The sequence below is a fragment of the Arvicanthis niloticus genome, chromosome 13 (genome assembly GCF_011762505.2).
Source record: "Arvicanthis niloticus isolate mArvNil1 chromosome 13, mArvNil1.pat.X, whole genome shotgun sequence".
Taxonomy (NCBI): domain Eukaryota; kingdom Metazoa; phylum Chordata; class Mammalia; order Rodentia; family Muridae; genus Arvicanthis; species Arvicanthis niloticus.
The window spans coordinates 23,194,972-23,221,324 of record NC_047670.1 but is presented as its reverse complement, the minus strand read 5'-3'; the positions used below and the strand labels follow the sequence as shown (position 1 = coordinate 23,221,324).

The 26,353-nt window shown below is 40.3% G+C and overlaps 2 protein-coding genes across 11 annotated transcripts in view; one reads left to right on the top strand and one right to left on the bottom strand.

The window, feature by feature from the left end:
* The window catches only part of LOC117718776 (nonsense-mediated mRNA decay factor SMG5-like), a 121,381-nt gene extending 109,093 nt beyond the window's left edge, over positions 1–12,288 (bottom strand). The window contains exon 1 of the mRNA XM_076911332.1: positions 12,231–12,288. The gene's annotated coding sequence lies outside the window, so the exon portion shown is untranslated. The remainder of the gene's footprint in view (positions 1–12,230) is intronic.
* The window catches only part of Sybu (syntabulin), a 105,678-nt gene that overhangs the window by 19,846 nt on the left and 59,479 nt on the right, over positions 1–26,353 (top strand). For 2 of the 10 annotated variants that reach the window (XM_034516667.2, XM_076911343.1), the window contains exons 2-3: positions 16,235–16,315; positions 18,162–18,375. In XM_034516667.2, coding sequence (XP_034372558.1) covers positions 16,292–16,315; positions 18,162–18,375 — 238 coding nt within the window. In that variant the 5' untranslated portion in view covers positions 16,235–16,291. Of the gene's footprint in view, positions 1–12,350; positions 12,519–14,933; positions 15,113–16,147; positions 16,316–18,161; positions 18,376–26,353 lie in introns of those variants that run through there. The other 8 variants (XM_076911339.1, XM_076911337.1, XM_076911342.1 and 5 more) reach the window with 8 other exon arrangements.

Here is a 26,353-nt window from a genome sequence, read left to right as displayed (position 1 = left end):
TACAAAACAGATTTCCACCCATTAAAACCTTTGGTCATGGCAAAATCTATTAGAGAACTCTACAAATCAAGCCTCTTTCATTCAACTGATTATTGTTAATACTTGGAGTGTGTATTCCAATTAGTAACATATGCCATGTGCTCACTGAGAACTTTGACATGTAGCTAGACTCAACAGAATACTGTTTTAAAGTACTGGCTCCCCTAAAACACTCATTGATGTTTATATTCATTGCATATTGAAGCTTGAAGCTAAATTAAAATACATACTACAGTTAATGTTTTGTAATAGAGTACCTTTTTCTTTCTAGGCATGATGAAAGACTGAGTGCAAAGCAATACAGTTTGGGAAGTAGTGCAAGGTGTCAGCAAACATCTCTTCTTATGATCTGAGCCATTGTACAAACACTCCATTGACTTAGAATTTCAATTTTTTCATTATTGTTGATAGGTACACGATGTGCAGAGGCCAGAAAACACCATCATTAGCACAGTGCAACATGATTAACTGCCTAGCTGAATTAGCTTAAGTGCTCATACTACATATTTATTAGTCTTATTAATAATTAATATCTTATTGATGGCAGTAGTGATACTATTTGGATACATGCCACATGTGAATCATTCGGGTCTTGCTATTATCTGATACCTCTTTAAAATTATGTGTGTGTAAATGTTTCTGCACTTGTGTGCTCACATGTGTGGAGTCCAGAGGAAAACCTTAGGTCATGCTCATCATGCCTAAAACAGTGTCTCATTGGCCCAGAGCTCATCAATTATCCTAACTTAACTGCCTAGTGAGCCCAGGGAAATATATTCTCATCTGAGACAGAAAATAAACACTGATAGACACTGAAAATAGCTAGTATGATTAAGATATTAAATAGCAGCTATGGACCTGAGTTAGACTACTTGAGATAAGATATAAGAATAATACAACAACTACACAGTTCAGAAACTTTGCTACATCCTTATTCTTCTGGTATAGGTAATCAAGGAAACAAATGTTACCCTGACTTGCCACCTCTCAGCATAGCACTGATTTGGTTATTTACCAAAGGTAAAAACATTTTTTTTAAAAAAAATGTCTATAAAGAAGGTCTTGTGTAGGTTAGCTTGCCTGGCATGCATTAAATTATACTGCATAAACCAGTTCTGACTGAGCGTACCTCTGACCCTAGCAGTCAGTAGATGGAGAATCAGAAGTTAAAAGGTTATTCTCAACTATTTATCAAATTCCCAGTTAGCCTGGACTATTTGAGACACTCTCTGAAAATGTGTATCTAACACAATTGTCTTCCAAACCTAACCAAAATGCCTTCTTACTTATAGACAAATAGAAAACATGAGTTCTGGCTTATTTTAACCTTAGAATCAATGTAGGAAAATAACTATACATTTTTTTTTAACTAAAATAAACCAATTCAAGTGGGTAACATCCAAATGTGTCTCAGAATTAGGTATGTATTACAGTCATTTCTCAGTGCTGTCTGGGTAATTGGCTATTTATGTTAAAACATTAGGATCTCTGTAAAACCCCTCTCTAACCTTCTTCAAGCAATATTTATATTTCCACATGGTGAATGTCGTTGGGATTTTTATCACTATCAATTTTTTAAAAACAGACTTGGGAAATCGTTTAAAGAACTACATAGTTTAAATCAAATTAATAATTGTAAAAAATATATTTGGGGCTTTCTCATGCTGACAATACAACAGATTGCTCCTGATTCACAATACAAAGGAGCAATAAGATTCAAAAAAAACTAAGTGAAAAACAGAAGAAGAGCTGAATGGCTGCTGGTATATAGAGAGTTAAAGCAGCAAGCAGGACTAAAGAGCTCCCGTGGATCTGTTGGTCGGCCTGTGGTGGGCAAATTTGTTTTTGTTCTCTATGTGCAGAAGAAAAAAATGCAAATTGGACCAGTATGAGATACAGAGCTTCTTTTGCCAAAGCATCCTGGATCCATGCTGGAATAGAACAATATAAATAAGCACAGGCAGTGAGATGTAACAAAACTATAAGCTTTGAAAATCCCTTGCTCACATGGCGAACCTGAATTGCCTAATGTCAAAAAGAAGTCTCACAGCTACTGATGCAAACAAGAGGTAGCAGGTTGTCGTGATGTTTGCCATTGCCTACATGGCTAACAGGGCATAGCTGACTTTATTTTTTTCTATTGTCAAGCTAGAAGCCTATCATAGAGCAGATTTAAGGGACACTACATTTCAGAAAGTAAATATAAGTTCATTTGCACCATTGAGGGAGTCAGATCTAACGGTCACTACTGATGGAGCACATTTCTTTTCCACTTACTGGAAACATAGGCTATGAAACACAAGTGCTTTGGGGTTGACTTTGAGGTCACCAAAATGCTCTGTCAGTGAGGTTGCTTTACCAAATGTTAAACAATTACATTGAAAAGAGACCAAGTGGATGTATGCAAAAGATTATACTGGAAATTGAACCTAAAGCCTTGACCCTTGAGCCTTACACATGCAAGGTAAGTGTTTTACCACTGGGCTACAACTCCAGCATTGTGGTTCTTAAGAAAGTGTCCTATATATGCAGTTGCATAAGCCTGTAATCCCAGCTACTTGCAAAGTGAGACAGGAAGACCAGGACTTCAAACCTAGGCCCATAATAAGATTTCCCCCTCAAAAAGCATAAAATAAGTATACACTGAAGTGTATATAAGTAAATACACTGTTTTAATGTGTGATGATATTGATTTTTTGCAATGAAGTATTAGTATTTGTTTTTACGTTTTTGTTCATTGGTGTTTTGTCGGTGTGAAGTTGTTGAAGCCCATGGAACTGGAGTTATTGACAGTTGTAAGGTGCCATGTGGGCTCTGAGAATTAAAACCCAGATGGAAGAGCCTGAGCACTGAATCTAATCTCCCAAATAAAGAGAAGTTTCTGACCTATTTGAGCAGGGAAAGTCTGTCTTAATTTCAATCATTTCTTGTAGTTAAAGGGTTGCTACTTATGAATACATGTGTTTGTTTGCTTGCTTGCTTTTCTCATATAGCCCAGGTGGGCCAAAATCTAAGCAGAGGATTTACTCCTGGCCTTACTTTCTGTGTGCTAGGATTACAGGCATGTACCAGTACCTCTGTGTGAGCCTATGTTTTTTCTTTTTTTCTTTTTTGGTGTGGCCAGGAATCATATGGAGAGCCTTGGACACATTAGGCAAGCACTCAGCTACAGCCTCAACATTCTGATGAATTTAAAAATACTGGTTCTGTTGACACTATGTCTGCCAGACTAATTTCTCTTACAGTAGATTGTCTCCCTTTGTCATTGTGAATTGAAAATCTTCTTCTTTGTAAACACATGTTTGACAATCCCAACGAAATCAGATATAATAATAATAAAAGAATCATAATAATGACAAGCAAAGGCCTTTCTCATGCATTTTCTGGTTTAGTGCTTTAACTTAAGAGTAAGATGAAATAAGCCCTTTCCTACCCACGTTGGTTTTGATCACAATGCTGCTTACCACAATATAAAGCAAGCTAACACTGAACTTGGTACCGAGAGTAGGGAGCTAAGCTAGGCTGGTGACAAACTTGACCATGTTGATTGGGGGAAAGGTAGTAGAAGGGTTTGGGAATTTGGGGGGCTGAAATAGCAAAGCTGCTTGAGGATGGTAACCAAGCTATCATTGTCCCACACAGTCCAGTCATCCTGAAGACATTAGAGCTACTCTGCAAGCAGCACTAACGGACAGTTTTATGGGCTACTATCATTTCTTGAAATGTGCTCCAGTACCTTAAAGAGGGATGAGGAATGAACCTTTCATAGAATACACAGTGAATGAAGAATGAACACTAAGGCAGCTTCTTCCAGTAGTATTAGACTAAATAGAGGAAAATTGTGATATAAAAAAAGGGAGGAAAGTCTCATCATTTAAACTAATACTATTCAAAATTCTTTGCATCACATTTGAGAATCCATACAAAGAAAATGCATTCTAGTGTTTAAAATTATTGAGCATAAAATTTTATCAACAAATAAACAAGCCTCAGAAAGATGCAAAGAACTGGAAATGTTTATTAATGTCTTTGAAGGGCTGCTGCAATTCAATCCTGTGGCTGCCTCCCAGCTGGCAAGAAAACAGGATTGCTCAAAGGTTTCAGATTGAAAAGCCTCACACAGCTCTCTAGGCAAGAAGTTTGGCGGTGGTGCTGGAAAACCACAAAGACAAACTCCCCAATATTTATCATATGATTTGTATTCTGCATCCATTTCCAGCCTCAGCGATAACAGTGAAAGGCTGAAGTCAGAGTGCAGGAAGAGAATGCTTGAGAAAGAAGTTACACACTGAGCACACCACAAAAGATCGGCTGGCAGCCTTTCCTTCTAATCACTAAAACAGACAATTTACTTCTGGGCAAAAACATAACCAGAAAACCTTGGTTTTAAAGGATAACCATAATCTTACTGATTTTAAAAAAAGGAGGGGGGCATTTCTGCTTAAAGCTCCTGTTTTAACTGTTTCCCTTCATATTTCATTAATTATGGAGACTTGCATGGTCTGCAGCAAAGTACTACCAGAGCCACTAGCAAAGGAACTGAAGGAGCATGTATCCCCACGCTAGTTTTAATATTTATAGAAGCAGCAATGCCTTGAGGAAAAGGGATTCAAAAGATTCAGCAAAGAACTGTTTTTAAAAGATGTAATTTTCATATGATTACAACTTTTAACTTGAAACAGTAAAATGCATTTCAGGTTAATAAATTTTATTTGTGTCTTATTTTTACATGAATTCATTCTGGGTTTATCTTAAAATATAGTTTATAGCTGGAAATGGGTCTCTATACTAATATCAAAAGGTCGTGTGCTCATCCAATGTTAAAATCAGTATAATTAAATATTTAATTTAAAATTATCACAAAAACAAAATAGAAAATGACTTACCCACCCCACAGCATGGCTTAGAGTTTGAGTGATAGTCACTGTTCCTTCTATTCTCCATGGCCACATAGCAATTCAAACATTGCTTGGGTTCCATGCAAGACAGTCATATGAAAGTAAGAAATTACACTTATTTCTATTATCATGGCAAATTGATTAAGTATCTCCCAATATTTACTGGAGTTCTTGGTAAATAACAAAGGCTCAATTCATATTTGTGGAATAAATAAAAATCACATTTACTAAAAGTATTGGATTCAAGGTATAAGATTTGTATTTAATAACAGTATTCCTGCTAGCCAATTCCTAGACAAGGGTCAGATATACTTAGTGATTATTATTGGCTTCATCTTTATTATGTTTAAAGATGAAGAACCTTCTTGTTTTAGGATGATACTTTTCAAATATCCAATTCTGCATTTAAAAAGTCAACAAAGAAACAAACAAATAATAAACCCAGAAGCTCTTTAATTCTGTTTATTCCTCATTTCTTTCATTTCACAATCGGTTTCTGTAAAGGATTTCTGAACGTAGAGGTTTGCGGATAGGACTGCTAACTGAGGGTAGGTGGAAATCAAAATAGTAATTTAGATGCAAAACTTCCAGGTGTTTGTGAATGGAACCACAAGCACACTGACTTTAGGAAATCTACACATCTATATTTAGTATCCCAAGCATTGAGAAACTGACTGATCTCAAAGAATATTTACAGCAGACTCATAGCATGAAATTTCCTAATATTTTCTGCCTTAGTATCTAATTCTTATTTTTCCAAGTTTCCAAATAGGTCATATATATATATTCATTTGACTGGATTTATTAAAACAAAAGTATAGCAATGATAATATGTGAATATTTAAAAATTTAAATGCTGGAGTTTTAAAAAGTAAACCCTTGTCTACAAATGTTTTCTATTTTAATATTAAAATTCTAATAAGCAATAGAAGAAAAGAGGAGGAAAAACCATAACAAGGAATCAGGGGAATAGTTTCTCAAAGCATATTCTTTGAATTCTCACCCAAGAGAATTGAACCCATTAAAAATGAAGCTAAGATTAATATTTTATAGTCCATAAGATAAAATATATGTATTTTCTGAGGCAGAAGCTTTTCAAGTTTGCCAATTTGGAAATCATTATTTTCACTTGCGTACTTAAAAATTCTTTTGAATTGCTATTCAACTCATGTGAGAAGCCCTGAAGCAAACCTAGGTCCTGATTATCATATCTTGCATGTGGCTTTATTTTTCTGTTGGAGTATACAACCATGCAAAAATATAGACAGTATTTTTAAACCAAGAAATCATTCTCTTCTATCTTAGTTTCAAGACCAGGACAAGCTCCCTGACTTGAGCAAGTGTGATTATCTAATGAGTGTATGTGTACAGGGCAAGAGAAACCGGTAAGGACTACAGGTGGAGACAGGGTTGTAAAGAGAGTTCTGGGGAGAGCAGCCTTTGTGCTTTCACAAAGGTATGGTGCCAAGGCTAGATCAGGAGGGCATATGCATACATGTTTATCTCCAAGTTACTGGAAAGCACTAAGAAGATTCAGTTGGGCCTGATAGAGGCACAGTAGACTGGAGACTGGGAGTGTTCAGATGTGCACCTTAAAGAAACTCTTTGCGTCACTATTTAAGAATTTACTCTAATGGACAAGTCTGAGAGGCTAGGTGAAGATTGGGGGAAGAAAGCAGAGAAATGTAGAAATGTAAAGATAATTAGGAGGTAAGAAAGATAGAATAATTCTTTGTAGAAGTTTAGAAGACGAAAGAGGTAACAGAGACATCAGGGCTCTGGGTCTCCATGGTGAAACCATTTATTACCTTAGAGAATGCAGAAGTAAGATACACCTACAGAGGAAGTGTCTAAATTTGGTTAGAAACAGAGTGAATTTGTGGGCATTTTGGGACATATAAGCTGAGCTATCCAAGTGGAATGTAGGAAATATAGTAGACATATGTATTTATAGAATTTATAGATGATCTACCTACAAATAGTCACTGAAGCAACTGAAAAGAAAAGCATTACCCAGGAAGGAAAAGTAAGATGAACAAATGAAGCGGCCATGTCAGTGTTTGAAGGATAGGCTAATCATGTGCTGGAAGGCAGGAGAAAATCAGAAGGGGAAGAATAGATTCTTAAAAAGGAGTAGTGCTTACTCCAAAGGCTGATTAGAAGTCAAGATTCTGGTCAAAACTAGGCACTAGAGTAACAGCACAGGAGGCCATCTGGGACCTGGGCCAAGAGCTGCCAACTAAAAATGGTTAGTACTTATGGAGTGTCATAGGGCAGGGACAAGCCCAGATAATATACCCAGCTAATCATTCATCCGAAGCATGCTGATAAGGGAACGGAAGAAAACCAGTAAGTACTACTCAAAATCGGGAAAACAGAGACATATGTTGTTGTAACTTTTAAGACAATAGCTAATAACAGCTCACACCACACTGCATGATTATGATATCCTGGGGATTCTCTTCAGCTCTTTATGTGTATTAGTTCCAGTGATACTCATAGAATCCTGGGTATAATTATTCTACTTTAAAGACAATGAAATACAATTCTAGAGAGTTAGAAGGGTTAATTGGATAATTTCCTTTTATAAGACTTGAAAGGATAGAATTCAATTTTCAGGTATAGGAATTCCCCTTGTAAAGGGGAGAACAAAACTAAGAAGATGGAGAAACAAAGGGATAGGGTAGAGACTGGCAAACTTATAGGATTAGAAGAAAGAGATGGTAAGTTCTGTACCTTCTCTTTTGTCTGTCCATCAAGGGCTAAGAGAATCTTCTCAGCATGAGGCAGTAATAGTAGGGTGGTAGGTTTGAAGTATGGGGAAGGTTTCAATAGAGACTTGGGCGAACAGGAAATAACACTCTAACACTGACTACAGATCACAAAATGATTGCCACATAACCCTCCAGCAGCTGGAGATGGAGAACAAACAGTACTATTCATCCATGGGACCATCGGGGTCCTTCTGTAGAGATTCAGGTCAGGCACAGGCGGGAGTATTAAGTCTATCTGAGATAGCTCTGAAAGCTAGGATGTGGACTACATATGAGAGACATAGAAGACCTTGGGAACCATCCAAACAGATGAGGGGATGGGAAGCGGGGAAGAGTCACTGAGTTTGCACCTATTTTCACCTTCTTCAAAAATAGAGAATGATTCTATCTAATCAATCAAGCAGGTAGGAAATGAATTGTGTTCAGACTACTAGAAGAAAAAGATGGAGCTTATCTTGGGTGTTAATGGCTTAGTTTCTGTACTCCCTACTTAATCTTTCTATGAAACTAAAACAACTTCAAGAAACAACAGCTCAAAACTATCAAGCCTATTAATTTTATAGAGATAGTAGACACATGAGAATAGGTGAAATAGGAGCTATCTGAAGATTGTTTGCCATCATTGTTGTAGAAGGAATTAGCTCACTGATTCTAAAACTGAATCATATAGATTATCTTCCCCAGGGTTATCATTAATTGGAAAAGCAGAAAAGAAAGGAAGGAAAACAAAGGGCCCTTAATTGAATTCCCAACCTGTATACGTTTCTCTGTGTGACAGAGAATTCAGTCTGTGGGGAAAACATATGAAGTCGACCACATATGCATTTTACAAATAAAACTACAGACTTAGGTATGCTAACTTGTCTGATACAGCTCATCAGGGAGCAGAAGAGAGTCACGCCTAATGATTCTCCTTCAGGATATCTCACTCACTGGCACACAGTTATTTAGCCTTACATTTTGAAAGTTGTCTGAAATAATGCCAAGAAGGTTTGAAGATGCTGTGAAGATTTCTTCACAAACAAAGATGTCAAAGTAAAAATTCATTAATGGAGCAGTAGGTGGAAATATAACGTGGTCTTCTTAAAATTTTTAAATGATATCAATTAGCAAAAGCTAATTGAGACGCTACATATTGTACTTGGTGCTGTTTGTACCCAATCAAGGCTCTGAGACAAATCCCTTTTCCCCAAAACATTACAGGCAGAGAGCAGTAAGTACTTCTAGGGGAACCCAAAGCTTCTGTCTGCATCAATCCACTTAAGTAGCAGGTGTTTTACAAAGTAGGCAGAAACAGGAAGACGAAATGGGTCAAAAGAGAAAGAATGGAAAGAGGGATAGATGGGCAGAAGAGGAGAGGGAAAAAGGATGGGAGAAGGGAGGTGGAGAGAAAAAGAAAGGAGGAAGAGGGGAGCAGGAAGAGGATGGGAGGGGGAGGAGGAAGAAGAAACTAAGGAAATAAAGGGAACTTTCAAGAAGCCAAAATCATAATGGAACCTGTTTGTTCTTCAAAACTCATTTCAAAACTTATCCCTAGCTGCCTCCAATCCCAATCTAACTTAAAATTCTGACAACTACCCCTTTAACATCTCTCTAACACAATGCCAACTTCCAGAATGGCATGTCATAGCTATGCCCACGCTTCCGTTAGACCCTAAAGAACAGGATAGACACTGAGCCATCCATGATGGCCATCCATGCCACAGACAGATGGAGAATGGACCGATGGTAGGTGCCTAGCTTCCCCCGTTCCATCTATTTAACCACTTTTAATCTGTCCTTGGTAGGAATGGCTTATCAACCACTTTTCCAATGTGAAATTCAGTTTTCTCCTTTTTGTGTAATAATCTATGTGGGCAAAACAGTTTCCCCTTTGATAAAAAGCCCTATCTCATCTTTAAGAGAAGGCAAATGTGAAGTAAGCAGACAGGAGGCAGCAATAGTAGTTAGAACAGTTTGATCTGAGCGAAAAAAGAAATCTAGGAAACTAACCAGGCATAAATACTAGACTTGTCTAATCCTTCCAACAGTATTATGAGCTAATTACTATTATTAAGTCTATTTTATAGGTGTGAAAATGAAGCAGAGAGAACTTAATTTGCTCAAAAACACTAACTGGTCTTCCTTTTCAACCAACCTGCACTTGCAGCTGAGTCCTGTAGGGTCCTTAAACAACTCCAGTGGGGTGGCACAGTCGGAACGAGGCCAACAACTGACTTCAGTTCAGGGCTGTGAGATTCAGGCCCTTGTATCTTTCATTTCCTATTCACCACATACCTCTGTGCAGAATAGGAAATTCATTTCCCTCTTCAGCTGTCTCTTGAAGGAGCATCACCAGGAGGCCAGCCAGTAGCTGAGCTTAATAGAACAGCAGACACAGGTGTTTTCCTCCCAGACCCTAATTCAAGGTCATTTTCCCAATCTTATTTTCACTAACTCTCCACCAGACAACTCATTCTAAAATTTTATCTACTACAGCTGTCACCAGAGTTGGGGGGGTAGGGTGGGGAGGGGGCGTGGTGTGGGAAGCCATGATCGAGCGTTCAGGCTTCCTAGCAGTAGCCCCCGTAGTTTGTTCGCAGTGCTAAAGAGGCTTGGGCGTCCTATCTCAGACCGTTGCCCAATCAGAGGACAAGAGGAGGTAAGTAACTTCTTGGGAAAACAAATGGCATTCCAGTGCAGGATCAAAACAGCCAGGTATAATGGCATCCACAGATTCCCCAAATGCCGTAAGGTTACTTAGAATTTTATTATCATTTTTATGCTGTTTTGATGTACAGTAAGTAAGCCTGAAATACAAAAGAGAAACAAAGCTAACAGAAAAACCATGGGGATCATAGATATTAGGCCAATGAAGTAATGAACAATTTTAGTCTTTCATGTGCCAAATGTGTTGATGATGTAATCTCAATATCTGTCAAACTAATATGAAAGTTAGCTCTTTCAAAGGCAATTTCTCTTTGATTAAATGACCTTCTAGAAGTGACTAATGGAGACACATGGAGAGATAAGATAACATGGTCCAGACTCCCAAATTCTAGGTTTATTTTCTTACTGATTTTTCTCCAGTAGCCTGGGGGAGGAGATAGGTCACAGCAAAGCTGTGGGTTTACTCACTAGGTCACAAGATGACAGCAATGAAGAAAACTAGTTGATAATAATGGCACAGCAGGCTTCGAGAATAAAAGCAGCAATCAGGATTGCCCTCAGCCCTACCTCTGTGGAGGTGCACTTGGCTCTCCGTTCTCTCCAGAAAGCACCGCCAAGCTCCTACCTTCTTCCATGTTCCCCTAGGCCTGCAAACAGCTCCCTAACTCCCCGGGCTCCTGCAACAGCTGTCATAGCAATTCGCCACTAGGGGCGCTCAGTTTTGTTTTGCAAGAACCCTCTGTCTGATCTTCTGAGTGGAAATTTCAAAATCAGCCCTTCCCCCATCTTCTAGCAGGAGGAAAAAAAAAAGACAGAATTATTTTTAAAAAAGGTGTTTACTAGAAAGTGAATGGTGGAAAAAGTACAAAGTCATACACATAAATTATATTATGGACAACAAATCCTTAATGTAAATCAGATCTAGCTATACATCTGCTTCCTAGGAAGATATTATAAATACCTATTCTAAGCCTGGACTAATGTGGGTGCTGAACTAATCCTCAGGGCCCGTAAACGAAGTACCTGACAGATGTGAGAAGTGTCTTGGCCTTCATTCCTCATCCCCTTTCTAGGAAGCTTTGTTGCTGGGTTAGAGGACTCTCCACTGCCCTTCTTATACCTCCAGATTCAGGTGCTTTCTCCTCAGGCCCAGAATTCAACCTCTGGATTAAGGCCTTCCGGTGCCTACCTCATAGACGACTTCCTGTGCCCTTCCAGTGCATCTTTGAGGCCCACGGATTGTCTAGTCATCGGAGGCAGTTCATTAGGGAAATGGCCAGACTCGGCCTTCTCCCACCTGGATGCCCAGCTTTCCATTCATCCGTCCCAGGCATCTCATTTTCAGTCATTTTAATCCATTTTCCCAATCAGTGGACAGCTGTTTGTCCCACTCTGTGATGCCACATTGTTTAATACAGTCACCATTCCTATATTTTGGCTAGTTTCTTACTCTATTATTCTCACAAATGGACAAAAGGCCACAGACATCAGATACCATATGAGAAACTACCTCACATCGTATTCCCCATTAAATAAGCAGAAAATGCGTCCTTCATGTCTCAAAGTCCCCGGGGCCCAAACCTCTGCCCCTTCACCTGAACTTCACTTCATTTCTCTCCCTCACTTAGCAGCATCTCTAACTGAAAACTCATTTGCAGAGCCCAGATAATTGGCACATTCCAAATCCAATGAATGTTCATGGCACACTGCCTCAGGTTACCCACTCCCCTCTGCCCCAAAGTACTCTCTGGGCCCCCTCCTCAGGGAGTGATCTTGCGTAATTCTAGCCATCACAGTTTATAGCATCTAAATACCTTAACCATACCTTAACAATAACACACATACAATAAGAGGAGGGTGGATCACTCACACAAGCTCTTACAGGAAAACAGGCAGCTCTCTCCCTGGTAAGAAAAATATGGGTCTCCACCCCACCACAAAAAAAAAAAAAAAAAAAAAAATCCCAGGATGCCCCAGAATGCAGTTTCTTTTCTTCATGACGTGTTGTAAAGCACGTCAGCTGCTCCTTGTTGCTGTGCAGATCACCCAACATCGGGTCACCGAGAGAGACGGCAGCGCTCGCTTGCACAGCTGATAGGATTAGGAGACAGTGCTTTGTCAGCCTTGATTGAGTCCAAGACAGCCCCGGCATTCGCAGGTGAGACGTGAGGGAAAGGGCATGTGTAAGACTATGATTGTATGCTGCAAATGATTCTCTTTGGCAGTAGATCTGTATTTTCTTTTCTGCGAAGTTTTCAGTCGGGGGAGGTGGAGTCTCTGTTAATAAAAACCTGTCCTTTATCATTCATCCGACTTTAGCAGTTGGCCACTTACATGCCACAAAATTTTTTTATGTGGGACTTGTTTGTATAAGATTATATTATGTGAAAGGGCTCTGACAATGTAAAGTTCTCTGCATATTAAAAGTATAGATCATTTTGTTACAAATTTCACATAAAGAATTCCTAGATTTGGGCAGTAAGAACACAGACTTTGCTTTTCTTCTAATTCATAACACTGTGCCTCCTATATTTCTAGGCAGGTATATTATTTAAAACCTCTAAGGGTTCAAGCCTTCCAAAGCAATTTATGTTCTCTAAAAAATCCAGGAAGCACTCTTTCTTTTTTTTCTCTCCCTCAAGAAAATGCTACAAAATTACAAACCAAGACAATAAAGTACTTAAGTATAAAATGAAAGTGCTGCCTATTAACAGGCAGATGAAAGATGAATATATTAAACTATGTTAGGCTATGCCTTTTGGATGCTATAATCTAAATGTTACATTTCTCCTAATGACATGAGAAACACTTGAATGAATTAAAGGCAACATAGATAACAATTATTTGTAAAAACTCGATGTTTAGAACAGCAGAAAAACAGGCTTGGGTTCCAAAAGTGCAGAACTAAGAGGCATCGGAACAGTAAACCATCAGCCTTTCCCTCGGTAAGGTTGCTATGGTGACAGCGAGGCTACTGCACAGCCTCTCAGTGCCTGCCCTTCTGCAGTAAAAAGCTTTCACTGAACACATGTTGGATTTTTTAGGCACATATCCCATCATTAAATACAAGGACAGCTTTATCTGAGTCATTTGCTAAACACAACTTGTATCTATGTTATCCATCCTGTACCAGTGGGCCCTATATGGGATTGTAGAATTCATTCATTTGGCAGTTGTGCATTGATGCTGCTGTATGGAAGGAATTGTGCCAGGCAATAGCTACAATCCATGATGAAGACAAGCCGGGGGGCGGGGGCGGGGGCGGGGGTCTGAAGAAGCATCATTACAGCTCTCCTAGGGCAAGCACAGGTATCCTGCAGGGATCTGGGAGGGTTCCTGGAAGAAGCTGTCTAAAATTAAGCTTACTCTGTCAGAGTGGAGGAGGATGGGTAGGTAGAGTATGAGAAATGTAAACAGGGTGTCAACACTGTGCACAGGTCTAGAGGGACAAGAACATTAGGTCTCAGGAGAACTAAAGACTACAGTTTCAACAACAGCCATGTGTGTATGGAGAGAGAGCAGCAGGCTGAGGGGATGTGGGGCAGGCAGGGAATACCTGTAGAAGCAGGAGCAAATGCAGCAGTCAGATCTTAAAAAGGCTAGGTGCCATTTTGGGAGGTTTCAATACTACCTGCAGGGAAACAGGGAGTTGTCAAAGAGTTTGGTGAAGAAGCATGGTTTGACTTAGCTTTGCTGAACAGAGGGCTGAAGATCAGCTCAGTGGTCAAACACTTTCTTGGCACAGTACTGACTTAACAATCACAAGACTCTCTTTCAACCTCCAGCACTACCACAAACAAGCAAACAAACAAAACGACACCAAAACAATCATTAAAAAAATAAATAAATAAAACAATCAAACGAAGCCAAATCAAGTGAGGCTGTGAGCAATTTGTTTTCTATAAAAGCTTTTTCAAGAACAAAACACACACACACACACACACACACACACACACACACACACACACACACAAACCTTAATTGGTTAGAAAAGCAGAGAGTAAGCCTGGAAACATAACAACTTCAATGGCTTGCTTTGGATAGAACTCAGAGCAATCAGACTCTGAAGATACCAAATGAGAGTGAGGATGGCTGTGGGACAAGAGGGGGTGGATTGGAGTCCTCTTACCAGGGTAGAACCAACTAAGGCTTGAGTCACCATCAATGGTGCTGCTGGAAAGCAAAAGACTGGTTTGGAGGACAAGACAGAAACTGTCTCTGATCTCAGCAGCCTGTGGACAGGTTCTGCCATTAAGGTCCCTAACTCAGTTCTCAGGGAATGCAGAAGTCCATAGTTCATTCCTATCTTGTAATTTACAAACCGGGGCACATAGTTTTAGAAATAATAAATTGTATCAATCCTCTTAGGCCTACCTTGGTGAGGTCCATGGTTAAAAGGATGAACTAGTCACCTCTTCTGCTCCAGAGAATCCCAAGATTATGTGTCTGTTAAGTAGATGGAAGGGGGATAAGGATTTGTGGAATATAATCTCTTGGGGTTTTAGGAAGCCAACAAACGGATTCCACTAATCTTTCAACTCTAGGACCTCTCTTTCTCTCTGTGAACTCAGTACATTCCTGGTTTTGTTGGTATTTGAAGTTGGTATTTGAAGGAATGCAAGCAGGATGGTGGAATTTGAGCTACATTACCTATAAACACAATCATCACACGTTAAGAACCTGGGTGTCAGCTTGAGACTGCTCACTGCTCACATTGCAACCTGGAATCTTCTCTACCTGAGTAAAGGCTGTGTAAGTCATACATGCTGAAGGCCTGTCACCAAATAGGATTTGAGCATAGCACAGCAAGACTGTCAACCATTCTGTTCTCAGAGACATTTTGAGCTTTTTAAACATGAGCTTTTTTAAAGCACCACAAACACTTTTGAATGCCTGTCCTGTAAAAGATAACCTGCAGATATTGGACCAGCTGGACCCGACCTAGCCGCCCTTTGGAAGGTTCTGTTTTGTCAATAAGATACAACTGTTTTGTCTTCATTTAATCCCTCTCAGCTGCCTCTCCGGTGGGTTTTATTATCCCTCCTGTTAACAAGGGCCACCTTGAAGAGGAGTCTCAGCGTGAATGAACCGCTGTGCTGTTTCCTCTACAGTATATTCCAGGGCCTTCTTCACTTGTAGTCAAGCAGCAGTTAGAGAGCTGGGAATGAGTCTGCCTTGCTGGGCTCCTGCCTCCTGGTGTCAGCTGTGTTTCCCTGCCACCTTAGGCCCTTCTGACACAAACCCTTCCAAAGGGACCCGCAGCCTTGAACCTGCAACCCAGATGCTGAATCAGTCCTGTAGCATAGGCTTGGCTGGGTTTCGGGACGACAAGGAGACCCCACCACCATTACCCTAGGGCGAGGTCATTGTAGAGAATCATATGTTTATTTAAAACCTAGAGGTCACAGGGGGACAGTGAGTGGGAAGGGTGACTTTCCCTCTTTCTCCATCTTGGCTGTCTGATGTCATGTCGCAGCTTTTCTCAGCCTCTCCATTCGATTTTTACCCCCTGCCAATCCTGGACCAGGGGACACCTCTGGGCTGGCGATACTGCGAATAAGCCTCCGCCTGCCCGCAGTGGGTCGGGCTAGGCTTGGAAGGGAGGGGCGCTGAGAGTGGGACGTGGCGGGTGACCTGGTGGGTGCTGTGCTCTGAGGTGCCCAGGCAGCTCTTCCGGGCCGCAGGTGAAGGCGGCGACCGGGAGACGCCTCCGGAGCGGCCACGGGCGGTGGCACCACGTGCCCGGCGGGGCGGGGCGGCGGGCGCGCCCTCGGAGCAGAGCGCGACCGCTGGCGGGGACGCGGCGAGCCCGGTGCTGCCGCCACACGCAGCCTCGGACTCAGTGCTCTCTCCTCCTTCGCTCGGTGCTCACAGGTGCCTCCTCCTGGACGGCGGCGGCGGAGGCGCAGGGAGCCGGCAGGCAGCGGCGAGATGGGGCCCCTCCGAGAGAGCAAGGTAAGGGGACCCGGTGTGCAAGCTCGGTGACAGGGTCCGAGGGTGCCAGTAAAAGACAGGGTGGGCACAGCTTGCCTAGGGGAAGGCCAGGTGAGAGATGGACCCTGGCGTTCAGAGTCCACGGAATGAGTATAGCTGGGTAGAGCAGAGAAGCAGAGGGTCATCCGATGGTGACAGGATGTGGCAGAAGGGGAGGTGGCACTACAGGAAGAGATTTGGGGGATTAATATGAGGATTTAAAAGATTGACTTTAGAGGGTTAATCCTAGCTCCTGAAGCTGTGGCTTGAGGTGAAGCTTTTAGCTGGTGTCATGTGTTTTTGCCTGAGTGTACTAGGCAAAAGGAATTTGGTGTATTTGTGACTGAGAAATAAAGACTGCAGCCTGACAGTGACCCGGCTCACAAGTCTGCAGTGTGCCAAGCAGAGTGACTAGCGTGGGATACCTGCTGGGTGACTGATGGGCTAGACAGACCCAGAGGCTGGGTGTGGCTTCCAGCCTCAGGATGACACCGATGCCTGAGCCAAATTCCAGGCTGCACGGGGTTTTCCCTGTGGAGGCCTCTCCGAGGTGTTCATTTTGGCCTTGACCCTTCCCGGTAAGCTTAGGAAATAAGTCGGAGGTCATGCTGGGAAATGACATTTGCTACTTTAGCCAAAGCTCTCTTTCAGTTACAAGGGTTGGAAGGAGCTGTGGGATTTTTACAATATATATATTGCTCTTCCTGGGAATCCGGCTTAACACTGCCAAGTAGTGGTGACCCCAAAAACGCTCTGTCTGAAATTCTCTCTCCTAGATGATGTTTAGCCTTCACTTCTTTCAGCCTCAGTTTTTCCATCTGTACAGAAGTACTTCAATAAGTGTCTACATTGTAGAATGGGATGTAAAGATGCATTAAATGAGCTAATGGTGGAGACAAACTTGTTTTTTTATAATATTTGCGTTAGGAGAGGGGTAGTGTGGGTGTCATGGCATGTGTGGACGTCAGAGAAAAACTTGCAGGTGTCCTCTTCTACAATGTGAGTTGCAGGGATGGAACTCGGGTGGGCTGGCTTGGCTGTAAGCACCTTTACCTACTGAGCCATCTTGGATGTCAAGAAAAGGGACTTTTAAATTGAAAACATTGTCAAAATATAGTTCTTATGCAATTTTTAAAAGCCAAAGTATGGCAAGGTCTTAAAAATGCATTTCTAAATAGAGAAATTTTTTTCTTCTCCTGGTTGTCTGTCCTTTTGGAAAAACAAAAGCTAGACGTGATGTAAAAGGTGGAGCCATTTTCCTGGGTATTGGATGTGTTTGCTTTTCTGTTGGCAGCAAGCCTTGTGTACCAGGATATTAATGAATAATTAAGAGGCTGTCCGGAAGAGGAGGGATTTTAAAGATAAGTGTGTGTGATCCATTAGAAAAGAATTGTTCTTGGTCTACAGGTCTGGTGCGTGAGGAGACAGAAAAACCAAAGTGAAATTGTCAGCTAATTCGAGAATAACACAAGAGTCTAAAGGAAAAGACAAACCAATAAGCTTAGGTGCACTGTGAGAGCCTTTGAGAAGCTCAAGCTTGACTGTGAGAGAAAGAGTGAGGAGGTGAGGCAGGAATGTCTTGGAGGTGTGGGATGGCATTTGTATGGGTGTCGTGTGTGTGTGTGTGTGTGTGTGTGTGTGTGTGTGTCCCGTAGACTTGCACTGGTGATGTTCACAGACCCAAAAGGGAGCTTAGTTCAAACACTGAGATACAGACTGCTGGACTTTTCCGGGAGGGCTCAGTGCTCAGAGGTGTGACCTCTCAGAGACTGAGGCTTGCAAGGGCAGAGAGAAAATGACTGTTTTCTTTTGGCTTTCCAATTTGGAGAAGGAGCAGCGAGTGCAGCATCAGGAGAAGGAGATTTCCAGGAGCCGGATTCCCCGGTTGATTCTGCGGCCCCATCTGCCTCAGCAGCAGCAGCAGCAGAACAAGGTTTCCCCAGCTTCCGAGTCTCCCTTTTCGGAGGAAGAAAGTAGAGAGTTCAACCCCAGCAGCTCTGGACGCTCAGCGAGGACGATTAGCAGCAACAGCTTCTGCTCAGGTACACTAAGGCGGTGAGCCACCATGGCAGTAGAGATGTCATGTCTCAGGTAGAATTAGACTTCTCATATCCCCAAGACACTTGCACTGACCCTTTCTGGCTGTTGTAAGTTATCATTACAACAATTTTCTATGATTCAGCTCGGTTAAATTTCTTACCATTTAGAATGTAAAATTCAACTTCTTTTCATAATTTTAAAGTGGATTTATTTATTTATTTATTTATTATTCTTTAATCTTTTTTTTACAGTCCAGACTATATCCCCCTCCTGGTCCACCCTCTGACTGTTTCATATCCCATACCTTCCCCCACTTCCAAGAGGATATCCCCACCCCACTCCCACCTCACCAGACCTCCCTACTTACTACCTGGGGCCCCAAGTCTCTTGAGGGTTAGGTACATCTTCTCTGAGTCCAGACCCTGCCGTCCTCTGCTGTAAATGTGTTGGGAGCCTCATATCAGCTGGTGTATGCTGCCTGGTTGGTGGCTCAGTGTCTGAGAGATCCCAGGGGTCCAGGTTAGTTGAGACAGCTGGTCTTCCTATAGGGTCACCCTCCTCTTCAGCTTCTTCCAGCTTGGGATTTATAATATAAATCTCAATATCTATAATTCTGTGTACTCTTGGTTATGAAATACCCCAAATAAACTAACTTCGAACAAATGAAATAAAGATCAAGAAGGATTGTACTGCAGGTCTGGCCCTGTGGGGAAAAACCGAGGCTTATTACCAGCCAGACCTGATTCCCAGGATGGGCCGGAATCCCAGACCTACACTTAGATGGTATGTAATCTTGATCAGGTTGTTTAAGTCTGATGAACCTCAGTTGTTATAGCCATTAAATGGGACAATAAATACTGGTTGAGGATTCCTTATCTGAAATTCTTGGGAACCAAAATGTTTATAGTTTTAGAGTTTTCAAATTTTGGAGTAGTATTGTGTGTACTTGTGTATGTGTATATGTATGTATATATACACATATATATTATATGTGTGTATGTGCACATATATGTGTGTCCATTATGCATATGAATACACACTATATATACACATGTACACATAACACACACACACATATGGATAATAGCAAAATCTAAACAAAGAATTCATTAATGTTTCATATATACTTCATAACACATAGCCCAAGGTATTTTTTAATGTGCCTATTTTTGTAAGTAATCTATTAATTATTTTTCTACTCATGGCCTGTGGCTTTATGCCAGTGCTCAAAAAGTTCCACATATACAGCATTTGAGATTTGGGTTAATTGTATTATGGTTGCTTAACTATACCTCTTTTGTAGAGTTGCTGAAAGACTTAAAGGGATCATTTACCTATGTGTTCTTCTAGCACAGAGGTGGGATTTGAAGGTCTTTAATATCTGATGGTTCTTAATGTCATGAACTATGTGTGTATCTTCAGCATGCAACTAAGATTTTTTTTTTTAAGGTCAGAAGCATCTTTTAAGGGCAAAGATCTCTTCATAGTTCTTCAAATGTCACTGGTACCAGTGGACAACCCCTGGGGTATCCTGGTAAATGCAACTTCAGACTTACAGCATGCCTTCACAAAGTTATATTTTAGATATGTAGCTGTCTACTGTCTAAATGTTTCTCCTCTATGAAGCCTCAAAACTCTGGTTCATTCTAGAAATAGGTATCACAGTGTTATACTCTGAAATAAATTTCCTTCCATTGGAATGAAAAATCTAGTTAAAAGAAAACTCACTCCTAGCTACTTAGTACTCTCTGAGATGAAGAGGATGACTGGAAGCTACTGGACCCATGGTTATTTGTTTTAACACCATTGTGCAGTTCGGAGTTCACTCTGAATGAGTGTGCATAGGGCATGACTTCCAGCTTTATGTGTACCACTGGGCTCCACGCTTATTCCATACTAACACTCTCTGTGACTGACTTCAAGGTGAGTATTTGTCAGAAGATAAGTAGTTCCTTAAAATATATATATATTTTTATATATAGTCAAAACAAGTATATATAGAATTTTATATATAGTTGTTTTATATATACAGTTATATATAGCATATATACAGTACTATATAAAGTTATATATAACTATATACTCAAAACAAGTATGTATTTAATAGTTGTATATATAGTATACAAATATATAACTATATAAATATATATAGTTATATATAGTATATAAACTATGTAAATATATAAATATATATAACTATGCATAACTATATGTGTGCAGTTATGTATAGTTATATATTTACTTGGTTATGTATATAAATATATACAGTTATTAATAGCTTTATATATACATACATAGTTTTATACATAGTTGTTAGACTATATATAACATATATATATATATATATATATATATAATAGCAAATATATCATAAACTATAAAGACAAAGAAATAAAACTGTTAGTTTTGATTGAACCAGTCTCTCCTAGACCCATTTCCAGAATCACCCCTTCTTCCCTGAAGACCTGTCTCTCATGAGGACCATAATAGTAGACATGAAAATCGAAAGGGGATATTGATTCTTCTGCCATTAACTAGCTGAGAATTGAGTGGTAGACACATATAATTATGGGTGTCTACAAACCAGCTTTTCGATTCTTGGCCTTGTGCCTCATCTCCAGATAGGGACTCCTTCCACTCCCTCTTCTCTCTCCAGCTTGCTGTGCTGGCAATTCCCCAAGGTTTGGGTCTGATGCCTTCCCCTGTCTTACTTCCCTTTTCTGCAGAGCACTGATGAGCTCTACAAAGCTTCTGAGTGCTGCTCTGACTGAAATTGACAGCAGCAAGGCCTTTGGGGGATGCTAATGATGCTTTAGGAGGTCAGTGGCTGGTGGAAAATAAATGGGTTTGGTTCTGTAGGGAGCAATAATGCTGCAGGCAGTGAGTTAGAGAATGTAAAACATGTCCAGCCAGCAGGGGGAATAGCTGGTTTTAACCTAGACACTGGATAATGGAGGCCATATTCTGGCCTCCCTAGTCAGAGCTGTTAAACCAGACAACAAAAGACAAATGTTGACACGAGTTTAAAACTGCCATTATCTGTCAAAATGAAACCATTGGAACACATAACAGTGGTCAGCCACCAAAGCTTCCAGCCTTGAATGAACCTCTCAACATTAGTATTTGTTCAGAGTTCTTGCATTCAGTACTGTGAAGGGACCATGGGGAGTAAAAAAATATCTAATATTTGGAACTGAAAATTTAGAGGAAAGTGTTACTTAAAACGTCCTTCCTGCGAGGTTTAATTTGGAAATTATATTTTCTTTTTCCCAAATTTGGTATCAAAGGCATTAATTGTAAAGAGCATTATCTATTCTAAAATATCCAACTTTTGCTGGATATTTTAGAATAGGTAATGTTTTTTATAATTAATGCCTTTGATAATACATGTACAAGATAACAAATTTATATATTGCTAAAGTTACTTAATATAAAAAATTACCCCCTATTTTGATAAAGTGGCATTCCTATTGTTTGTATAAAACCAAATATTTTCATAGTAGATGGTCCTTATTCTCTGACAAAACTATGAGAACTCTCTTACTGTTTCCTGTACTCCAGTTACACGTTTGCCAGGTAATTTTTTTAATTAGTGAAATTAAAAGTCTGACACCATTTCCAAAGTGGCCTGCTTACCTTTACCTAGGGTCTCTTTTCCATCCCTGACTCTATCATATTCCTTCTCTCCTCTCAGAGGAGCCTTGGCAAAGGAGCAGTTAATGACTGGATACGAAAATGCTATTTTGCCGGGCAGTGGTGGCGCACGCCTTTAATCCCAGCACTTGGGAGGCAGAGGCAGGTGGATTTCTGAGTTCGAGGCCAGCCTGATCTACAGAGTGAATTCCAGGACAGCCAAGGCTATACAGAGAAACCCTGTCTCGAAAAACCAAAAAAAGAAAAAAATAAGAAAATGCTATTTTGTATGTTGTGTATATCTAATTTTGTAGGGAAAGAGTTATGTATGACATTTTGCCAATCATTTGGGGTGTGTCCCCAAAGAGCTTTTATCTGGGTGGCTGTTTGTGGGTGAAGTCGCTGAAGATAAGCCTGTGCTTTGCATTTCATCATTGTGCGAGCATTTTCAGACATGGGCATCATCTCTAGAGCTAATCTAGAGTAGACCCTTGAGAACAGTTCATGAATGCTTAGCTTTATATAAATAATCCACAGGAAGGAAGTACAGTTAGTATTGTTAATATGAATAAAATACCTGCTTTCATGTGCCTCTATTAAGCCAATGCTTGTCTCATTTAGAACATGGTTTTGACATTACGTGATCATTTCTCTGTCTGGGCCATCTTCCTTGCTTTTAAGGTGCCCATAAGAAGGGTGAAGCCCACAATGGCAATTTGTGTTTTGGGTGTGTTATATGCCTATGGAATCTAGTAGTTTATTATTTTTTTCCTTTTGGGGGTGGTGATAATAGGTGCTTTTATTTATTTATTTTAATTTTTTCTTTAAATTCTTTTTTTTCTTTTTACTTTCTGAAACTATAACATGATGTCATCATTTACCCATTTTCTTTAATCCCTACAATCCATCCCATGTACCCCTTTTCAAATCCACGGCCTATTTATTTATTTATTTATTTATTTATTGGTGGAGGGAGATGAGGAGGTATAGCTTTGGCTTTTTCTTTGATTGGGTTTTGTTGTTGTTATTTTGGTTTATTAACGCTTCATTTGTCATTTTGTTATGACCCTGGCCGCCATTAGGAAATCTGGTGACTTAAGTGAATGCGAGGAAGAGCCATCAGTCACCTGCCATAGTTAGCAGCCTGCTGTGCATCCCTCCTTGCTTAGTTGAGGCAATAATTACCCCTTAGGATTGGAGGCAGATGGGCTGTTAAGGTTTAAGCTAGTTCTCCATGGGGTGCCTTGTAAACATGACAGGTGGAACAGATTATGCATATAGAACACTGGTTGTTTTATGAGAGACTAGTAATTTCTCAGAATTATCTCTGATGTGCATGTGGAGATGAAATACGTGAGCAAGTTCACGAGTTCTGTTTAAGAAAGCATATATCAATGAGTCAAAATCATGCATGCTTTGCCATCTAACCTTAAGTGAGGTATTCGCAGAAAGCATTCGAATTTTTACAGTGGCTTGGGTGAAATCTTTGACTGGCACTGACCTCGAGGTAACCGTTTTGCTGTTTGTGGCAGAACAATTAAGGCAAATCATAACCTGACTAACCCTGCTGAGGTATGACAAAGCCTTCAGAAATTTGCCAGGCCTTGCCAAGCAGAAATATTTCTGCTTTGCTTTCGTCTGGCTTGAGGAAAGTCAGCATCTGGATGGAATGACCCTTTGAACATGATGATTAGAATTGAAATGGACTACATCAAGTGACGTGAACCGCAATATCAAATTACACTAGCGTTGAATGACTGCCAACCTGCTGTAAACTGCAAACAAACACTCTAAGAACTGAAGATCACTTGAATGAGTCTGGGGCATAGTGGAATAGGTTATAAGTATTGAGTATATAGGCAGTATTTCTTTGGACACGTTGTTACAGACAGCAAAGGATAAGAAACTTTTTCCATTCAATTTTTTAAAAATCTTTGGCAATGGGAACTGATGAATGTAACCATACTGAAGGAGATGCGCCCCATCTAAGAGTGGAAGAGTGTCCCCAACCTGAAGAACCTGTACATTCATTCTAAAGCACTCACCAGTACGTTGTTTATCTGCTTTGAAGTCCCCAGTAAAACTTGAATTGTTTAAAGTGTGGAAATTTGAGATCCTGCCTAAACCTGTCATCCTGGACTTTGAGAGTCTGAGAATCTGCATTTTACAGGATTACTAGATTATTCTCAGGCGGGCCAAAGTCTCAGCCTCAAAAGTTTAAAGTCTGTGTCATATGGGTGGATTTAGGCACAGGGTGGACGGTGATGCACTAAGTCACACTATAAAATACACAAATATCAAGGACGGTGGAGTTGGTGGCCATAGGCTATGGGGCAAAAGAAATGCCTCCAACTCCCCATGAACTACAGTTCCTGCCTCTGGGTAGACAAACTTCACATCCACAGTCTTATCAATAATACTTATATTTATATAATGGGTTTAACTGGTGCCTAGATAGTAGAAAAATAGAGGTGAGGAGAAAGGATTTTCTTATTTTATTTTCTCTGAAAATCTCTGGCTTTACTGTTTGTACCTAAACTTTTTATTCTCTTGTTTTCTTTCTTCAAGATGTAAATGACTTGTAGCAGACTATAAGTATATACAGCACACTTAGAACAAAGTCTGGGAACTATGGCTACAGTGAAAGAAGTCAAGGAAAAGAAACGGGTGGTTGTGTGTATTAGAAACCCATCATTTTACATGTTTCTGACAACTCAATTTGTCCAGTAGGCATTTATTAAATGCTTGCTGCAGATGAGGAGTTGCGCTAAGGCAACAAGAATGTATGGAGCACAACAGGGTTTAAAAAGACCATTCATTTAATTGCCTTAAATAGGATGCCTAAACAATAGGCCAACAAACCTTTGGATGGCATCCCACACTGTTCCCTTTATGTGTCCATTTAATGTCCTTGTCCCTTTTATCTATATCCATACATACTCTTGGCCTGAATTTGAGCTTGTTCCCCACTAACTTTCAACATAGGCCTCTCACATTTCCTAAGTCCAGCGTTCCAAAGAAGTAGCATTAGTTAGCATGGTGTACTGAATAAACATAAACTTTGGCATCAGCAGAGCTCACTAAAAGCATGAAATGACACAGGAAGCCACTTTGACTAGATTGGAAAAGGCTTATGTGCCATGCAAAAGCTTGACGTGTGAGATTAAGTGCCCATTCAGGAACCAGATCAATGACATAAACTGACAAAAGACAATGGAGGGGACTTTAAAACTAAATGGTATGTGTGATACATCTACAGGCATTCAGAATCTCAACAACACAACTTTATAATTATTTTTGTAAGGCAGATTGCATGTGTCAATAGCCAGCTATAGCTCATGGGCTCCTATTTTGTAGTTCTCAAGTATCTTGCAAAACCAGTGAAGGGTTTTCAGCAGGAAGCAGCCAATTTTCTAATTTAGAAAGCTCTCTCTGTTTCTGCGGTGGACAGTAGAAAAGGTATGAGATAATGGCATAGAGCTTGCCTGGCTTTGTAGCCACTGCCACAGTACAAGTGATGGTGAATCACATGCTAGGTGTGAGCTGTAAAACCACAATACCAGTTGCATGTGGAAGGGAAAGAGATCTTGTCTAGATTTCTACTAAATGAACACAAGGGAATAGCAGAATTGGGAAGAAGAAAGAAGTCAAGTTTTAATTGTTCAGATCACACTTTATTGCATTTAAGAAACAGAACCCCTTAACACAGTTTGAAAATAGCAAAAGCTGAAGTCTATAGATGGGTGTGTGGAGAAGGAAATTTAGAGAGCCATGAATACTACACCATCTGGAGAAGCTGGAAAACAAGAAAGCACCACCATGCCCAAGTCTGCACATCAGCAGAAAGAAGGATCCATAGCAGTGGGGTCTCTAATCCCATGGGGAGGAGAGTTTCCAGAGGAAAGGAACAAGGAGGTTCAGATGCAACAGCAAGATTAGAAAAAGGGTAGCCTATGGCTCACTAGTCAAGAGCAAGTATCGCCCTTGCAGAGGACCCAGGTTCAGTTTCTAGAACCCACATGAGGCAACTCAAAATTGACTATAATTCTAGCCCGAGGGGACCCAACACCCTGTTATATACACTCTTGTACAAGATGAAACATGAAACTTAAAACATAAAAAAAATAAAACTTAAACCACTGTATTAAATAGTTATCCAAAAGTAGACATCGATGATGTCAGGATCATAGACCAAAAATAAAGTAGAAAACTGTTGGGGAGGCTGAGACCTGAGAGAATGCTGATACATAGAGAAAGTGCAGACAGTCGCTCCAAAGCTTAAACCGGGGTGAGAGTAAATAAAACATTTGTAATAAGTATTGGGTCATTATCAGGTGACACACACTT